General features: G+C 42.9%; 1 protein-coding gene across 1 annotated transcript; it reads left to right on the plus strand.

Moving 5' to 3' along the window:
* The first annotated feature begins 6007 nt into the window (after positions 1 to 6007).
* On the plus strand, positions 6008 to 7588 carry LOC107562419 (transmembrane protein 158). The gene has a single exon (XM_016247052.1). It carries the CDS (start codon positions 6421 to 6423, stop codon positions 7081 to 7083), a length of 663 nt encoding a protein of 220 aa, XP_016102538.1. The 5' UTR covers positions 6008 to 6420; the 3' UTR covers positions 7084 to 7588.
* Positions 7589 to 7696: the final 108 nt, after the last annotated feature.

The raw sequence follows: 7696 nt of genomic DNA on the forward strand, positions 1-7696 counted from the left end.
TGTAAAAGTAAATGTGAATCTGTGGTGCTTTCACAACAAAACAGAACTCTCTGTCAACCAATGGCCCAAGTTTAAGTCAAGGTTCATTTGTTTTGGTATTGGATGGTTGGCACGTGTTTGCTCTGTGACCTAGAAGAACTGACCCTTTTAACAAGGATGACATGAGAACCGATACTTCAAGTACCAAGTCGGAAGCAGCATTTTAAAATCCTGACAGTACTTGTTTTTCTACAATAGCGTAAGTACTGATGGTACTGTAGTGAGGCTGTGATTCTTCCGGGACTGATGGGGGCAGCACATACGCCTAGAAGTGTAAAGAAGAAAAACACCTACAAGCACACGGAAGAACTACGAGTTAAGCTCCGCCCGACTCGTAAGCAAGAAAGGTGCTAAGAGTAGAATATGGAAGTACTTTGCATTCAAGGCCGATGACCACAGAGTTATTATTGATGCTATTAGGCCAGTATGCAAACAATGCTATCGTGCAGTACAAACTAAGGGAGGTAACACCTCAAATTTGGGGAAGCACCTAAAATACAGGCACCCTAATCTTTTCAAAGAATTCAAAGTGAGTTTCAAGTCTTATTAACATCATATACAAACTGTAAAACTTCTGATCTTTAACCTGAAACAGGCCCTATACGTTATCATTTTGTTTGAGGCAACTAGCATTGTTGCCGGGCTAATGTTATGCTCCATACATTGTTTGTGATAGCCAGTTATTTGTTAGTGACGCTAGCGCAATGCAATGTTTGATAACTAAAATCTCTCTCTCCTTTTTATTTTTATTTTTTTACCAGTATCAGCCAGAGGAGGATGTCCACCAGGAGATGCAGGGGCAAAGTCAGCAAGCATTAGCACAGCCAACCTTAACAGAAGCTTGGCAAAACGACAAATCACAAAAACTCAAATGAAGCAAGGAAACTGGACAGGCCAGTTGCTGAATTTATATGCATGGATCAAGTTCCCGTTTACACTGTAGAAAAACATGGATTCCAGCAAATCAGCAAATTACGCAATTCAACCCCAGTTACCAGTTACTAAGAAGAAATTATTTAATGTATACAGAGCTCCCCAAAATATATACTCAAACCAGAGACCTAATTTCAGGGCATCTCAAAGAAAAAACATTTTATGCTTGTACAATGGATCTGTGGACAAGCAGAGCTGCAAACACATTCATGTCCATTACCGTGCAGCACCAGGTCCTGGGAGATGCACTCCTGGTGTTTGAGCTGTAGTGGCCAGGGCCCGTATTTATGAAGTTTCTCGAAGTGCCATTTTAGTCTTAAAGGGATAGTTCACCCAAAAATGTTATGTTTATCTGCTTACCCCCAGGGCATCCAAGATGTAGGTGACTTTGTTTATTCAGTAGAACACAACCAAAGATTTTTAACAAAATCCGTTGCAGTCTGTCAGTCTTATAATGGAGGTGAATGGGAATCACGACTTTGAGAGTCAAAAAAACATACACAAACAAAACCAAATTAAACCCTGCGGCTCGTGAAGATACATTGATGTGTAAAGACACAAAACAATCGGTCTGTGCAAGAAACTGAACAGTATTTATATCGTTTTTTACCTCTGATTCACGCGATGTCCGAACTGTTCGAACTGTCCTGAGCGCGTCCTCCTGAGCGCGTCCTCCTGAGCGCGTTCTCAACAGCAGGCATGTGAGGCATCTTGTTCTTTTTCTTGCTTTACGGTGGATCGCAGACTTATAAGTGCATTACTTCTTTGGATGGTACTTCAGGGATGATTGTCAGTCAAAGACATTCAAGACTGACCCAAGATAACAGATTTGTTGGTGTTCCTTTCCAAAATCTTGAACTGGTCAAGAAAAAGTTCAAGAAGACATGAAAAGTGATGACATTCTTGTTCTAGTCAGTGGGTTTCATACCAAGCTATATATATATATATATATATATATATATATATATATATTGTACCTACGATGAAAATTACAGATCTCTCCATTCTTTGTAAGTGGGAAAACTTGAAAAATCAGCAGTGTATCAAATACTTATTTGCCCCACTGTATATATGTTTCCCTTTTTATTTACTTTCCCAAGTCTTGATACTGCAACATCTGTGTCAGTTATTTTAATTCTAAGCACAGTATTGTTTTAAATACTTGAAGGCTATGTGCCACTGTTCATCAAGAAGCCATGACTTCAAATGTCTGGGTACTGGAATAGGATTTTTTTTTTTTACTGTGGTATCGACTTGACAATTGAGTATCATGTACATTTGGTGGTATCAGTAACGACTATTAAATTTTTGGTATCGCGACATCCCTAGTCCCTAGAGAGGCACACAGGAATTGTCAGACCTTTGCCATCACGTCCCTTAAGATGACAACTGCCTGTGTGGTTTTCCAGACAAGCCTCAATATGGAAACAAGATTGCGCTTGCCTGGAAACGAGCCTCTAGGGACTTTAATGGAGTATGTGGAGTGGGTACTCCTCCACAATTTGCGAGAGTGAGGAGGAAATCAGAGTGCCAGTCACAGCTACTACCATCCCAGCAAATGCAAAACCAGAGCTCACCACAAATGGAGAACCTAAACCTGCCATGATGAATGAGCCAGAGAAGATGAATGAGCCTCCTAGAGAGTCTGATCAGGTGTGTGAGCCGGCAACACTGTGCGCTTCAGTGGGCATGCTTGTGAAGTTTGAGGGCATGGAGTGGAGCCAAGCCCTGAGGTAACGCTGTGTTTGGTCTCTGAGAATATTTATTTGGAAGAGGATGTTTTCCTGTGTCTTCTGTCCCAGCTGGTTTCGTCCAGCCCTGAATCTCCTGTGTCCCACCCAGCACCAAGTCTGTGTTGTCTTTGATGCTCCCAACCATCCACCCACTCCTACCTCCTGTGTGGATTTGCTGTCTTCAGCTCCATCATGGGGTGTCAATCCCTTAGCTCCACCTCAGTCCTTTATGTCCTGGACTCCACCTCGGCCTTCCGACCCTTCAGCTTCTCCTTGGCTCCACACTTCCTCAGCTCCAACGGAGTCCGTCAGTCCTCTGACTCCACTGGGCTCCCTCGTCCCTCCGGCTCTGCCTTGGTCACTCATTGACCTGCCTCCACCTCGGTCTTCCACTCCTCTGGCTGTGCCTTGTCCCTCCATCCCTCCAGTTCCAACATGGTCCTCTGTCCCACTGGTATCGCCCCGTCCTGCCAAGCCCCCGTCTTCACCTCGGTCCTGCGAGTCTGCGGCTCCACCTTGGCCCTTCGGTTTCACCCTGGGTCTCTGTCTTCTCGGCTTCGCCTGGGTCTGCACCTCCATCGGCTCTGTCTCCGTCAATCATCCTCAAGAGACTTCACCTCTCAAGTCACCACTAGGGCTGCACAATTAATCGCATGCGATTGTCATGCACATCTTGTCAGTAAAGCCGGTTCTGTGATTAGTAGTAAATCTTTAGCATGTGCTCTACACAGAGCCGTAGTTCACTGACAAGCTACGCAAACAGCTTTTATGATCCCAGAACGATTTCTTCGATTATGAACACGACTTTGTGTAGCTTGTCAGAGAACTACGGCTCTGTGTAGTAAATGCTGCTCCATCTGAAAGCACATGAAAATACCACATTTAATTACATGTTTTTACTCCAAACTCACTTCATAACATCAGTCGAGTGTTTGAAATAAATCCTTCTGTGAGATGATGTGGCTTCTTACACAGAATAAGGCACGCAACATATTTCATAGTATTCTAAGCAGTGATAAAGGCTATGTCGATTAGCATTGCATTATTATATACTCTATTCTAATGAAAATTATAATAAGAAGAACTCAGATAAACCATATATTGTTGTAGTCGTGTGTTTATTAGTCAAGTTGAATTAATGAAAGCAGTTAAATCTTCTGTTTATTCAGCAACCGCTATAGGGATTTCTTGGGATTCTTCTGCGAGGTGTATTTGGAGTTTCCGCACGAGAGCGCCCTCTGGCCTTCGGATGGAGATTTACTACTGATCACAGAACCATGCTTCACTGAAAAATACGCATGACAATCACTGCTTCTGCCTAATTGCGATTTATTGCCTTTGCGATTTAATTTCGATTAATCGTGCAGCCCTAGTCACCACCTCTCTCGACTCCACCTTGGGTCTGCGTCCTGGATCTTATGATGCGGATTCCACAATGGCCCTGCCTGTCCCATGTTCCTGCTCAGCGTCCCCCACCTAATCCCCCTCCCATCCTCCTTTGTTGGACTTTGTGTAGTTTGTGGATGTTAAGGCGCGAGGGCACACCTTCTTAAGGGGGCGATAATGTTAGGGTTCATCTGTGTTTGGTTTCGTTTTGGATGGTTGGCGCATGTTTCTTCTGTGACCTAGTTTTCCGCTAGTTTCCTTGGTTACTCATTGTTTAATTTGCATACCTGTTGTTCATTTCTTTGATTCATTTAGTCTGTTTAAGTCCTGTGTTTATACTTATACTTAGGAATTCTTCTTTGGTTCATTTCTTCAGTTCAGTCTGTCAAGGTCAGACGCAAGTAAAAACATGAACACATTAGAGAGCTGCTTCATAGTCATAATTGATTGAAAACTGATTGAAAGCAACACTGAAAAAAAAATTTTACTGTCATGTTTAACACTGTAAAGCTGCTTGCTTTAAAGCAACCTATTGTAGAGAGTGCTATATAAATAAGCGTGACATGACTTTACTTGACAGAAGCGGTGAACTGCAGTGCTGCTGTAAACATTGTCGTGAGTATATCGGGGCCTAAAGTAATAAACTTTGGTTTGGGTACTCCATATTAAGTTTCTTATTACAGTTCTTTCAAATCTGTGTCACAGCAGACTTAACACAGTGACAGAACTCAGTCGACAGTGGAACAATCTGTTTTTAGTGGCAATGAGGAAATGCAAGACCTGGAATCAATGAAACATCTAAAGCCTAATCTACACAGGAACTTGAACGGGCTGGGGAAAACAATTGGTAGCCAATACCTAATTACAGTAAATCAGGTGTAAATGTGTGTGCGTGTTTTGAAAGTGAAAAAGGGGGTTCTTCAAATACATCTCTCTCTTTTTCCTGATTTTAAAAAGAAAAGAAATATTCTGAATCTTTCATACATTCTGCTTTGACAAAGGAGGCTTTTATCTTGGTCCCATTAGCATGTTTGGCACTGGAGCAATTTACATTTTTATAGCATAATTAATGAACAAGAAAGTCATTTACATTTTTCCTCTGTTCACTGCCATATTGTGTGGAGCATATTTTATTTCAGGGGCCAGTATTTGGGAATTTGGACGGTGTGTGCATGAAGGAATAGGAACGGTGAGGTGAGAGGATGAATAATCCGTTCTGCTTTAAAATCCAGAGCAGGGCAGACGTTCCTCTTTCAGGTGCAAATGGAAGGTAATGTGTACAACACATCAGTTGGCTCTCACTTCAAACGGGAGGTGGTATTCAAGCACTAATTAAGCCATTTAAACATTAAAGACAACTTTCATAATTCATACATGTTTAATACATGTATTCTTCAGAAAATCAATTTGCTATTATATTTATCATCTAGAAGGGACAAGATGTTGTACTATTCTTATAAATGTATCATATCATTCAAAAACAATTTTTTTAGTACCTGATGATTTTTTATGCCATTCATTTAACATATTGACCTTTTGTGACCCCTCCAATAAGGGTACGTTGTCATACTATATGTAACATTTCCAAATTAAATTCACCATAAAAAAAAAAACTGTAAAAAAAAATTATAAAATAAAACAAATCATGACACAAATGTAACATATAAAAAATAATTTGCGGAAAAATATTTCCTAGTAATTATTATACAGACATTCAGAATGTGTGACAACTTGCCCCTTGTCCTTTTCATTGTTCATATTCTGACAGTGTAGTTTTATCGTGTACTCTTCTTACCCAAAAGATATGACAAAAATAAGAGGATGTTGACATGCATTTTAAATAATAATGATAAATACTACAAATAATCAAGTGTTGGAAACCAAAGTGCAAACCACTGCTACACTTTTGGACTTCAGACCTTATAGTTACTGAAATATGGAACTTCCGCGTGTGACAACTTGCCCCAGTCTCTCCAATGTATAAAATACATCTTCTGTGTGTGTGTGTGTGTGTGTGAAATGGTCTTCATGAGCCCACATTATCACACTGTCTTATGAAGACGAGGACATCTCATCACGCTAGCAGCTGAAGCAGTGAGGTGAAGGAGCACAAGTCTGCTTCACAGACAGTCACTCACTGAAGTGAAGCGGTGGCGCGTGGTCACTTCGCTCTCCGTGCGCGCAGAGGCAGCAGCAGCACGTCCACGGAAGCGCACAGGACACACGCGGAACTGATGGAGCAGATAGACGACGGAGTGCTCAGCAACTGCAACGGAATAAAGAGCGAGTGCGAGACCACCATGAGCCTGGAGGAACCGCGCGCTCTGCCATGCTGAGCATCTCCCTCGCGCTCCTGCTGGCTCTGACCGCTCCCTTCCGCTGCGCACACAGCTGGAGCGACGAGGACCTCCTGCTGCCGCCCATCAACTCCTCCGGGAGACTCCTGGCCAGCCTGGAGGTGGATGTGGGCTACTCCAAGAGATCCGTGGAGGAGCCCGAAGCCTCCTCGCAGTGCAACGTGAGCGTGGAGAGGCTCCCCACCAAACTCGTGGCGCGCTGGGACAGCAACTTCGGCTTCCAGTGCGACGTGCTCATGTACACCACGAACAGCCACGGCAAGGCGTTCTTCTCCGCCGCCTTCAACCGGGCGATCTCGCCGGTCTACATCGAGCACCTTGGCGTCACGGGCGGCCAGCAGGAGTTCAGACTGTGCGTGGGATGCGGTCTGTCCCGGTACCGGAGATTCCGACGGGGCAGGACAGAGGGTCAGCAGACGGGCGACTCGGTGCACTTCTGCTGCGTGGATTTCGCTCTGGACGAGCTGAAGGGGGACCGGAGCTGGAGGCTCAACCGCAAGCCCATCGAATCCACTCTGGTGGCGTGTTTCATGACTTTAGTCATCATAATATGGAGCGTCGCTGCCCTCATATGGCCAGTTCCCATTATCGCGGGATTTCTGCCCAATGGAATGGAGCAGAGACGGCAGAGGTAATAGAACAGTACAGGATAGAATTCAGAATAGCATCTATAGCCTAATAAAGGAATCCTAAACTAGCTGACCTGCCAAACATCACAGGCTTAGTGGCAAACATGTCACACACGTGCTTAAACAGTACTATTCTCGTGTTTGAATCGCTACATCTCCTGATGGTTGAGGTATTTTATTCGATTTCATTTGGTTTTATAAATTGATTTGAATAGAAATGCATTATAGGCTATGTGATATTCAGATGTCATTTCAAATGTTTGTAATGTTTTTATCTCACGATTTCTAGTGTTTATTTCAAAATATGGAGTATGTCTCGGGACAAAAAACTCTTGTAATGTGCGTAAAGACAATTTGAGACTAGCTGGTTGGGACATTCATACGAAAACACGCAGAAATGCTCCAATGTTTTTCAAATGTTTGAAGAGAGAGTTCTTGTGTTTGTATTTGTTTGTATAAATAATAAAACGTGATTAGACATTTCATTAATGTGGAAAACTCTCAATTATAGCTTGAGAGACAAGGTGACAGGCAATCCATTTGTAAAAAGTAAACACATTTGAAAAAGGTTGGAAGACCAAACAAAGTAGTTTCGCTTTCACAATGAAAAAGCGTCACA

This window comes from Sinocyclocheilus grahami, unplaced genomic scaffold (genome assembly GCF_001515645.1).
Source record: "Sinocyclocheilus grahami isolate Dianchi unplaced genomic scaffold, SAMN03320097.WGS_v1.1 scaffold822.1, whole genome shotgun sequence".
NCBI lineage: Eukaryota > Metazoa > Chordata > Actinopteri > Cypriniformes > Cyprinidae > Sinocyclocheilus > Sinocyclocheilus grahami.

Bases quoted from the DNA above. Each gene is read 5' to 3' on its own strand.
- LOC107562419 (XM_016247052.1), top strand. From the start codon at position 6,421: ATGCTGAGCATCTCCCTCGCGCTCCTGCTGGCTCTGACCGCTCCCTTC.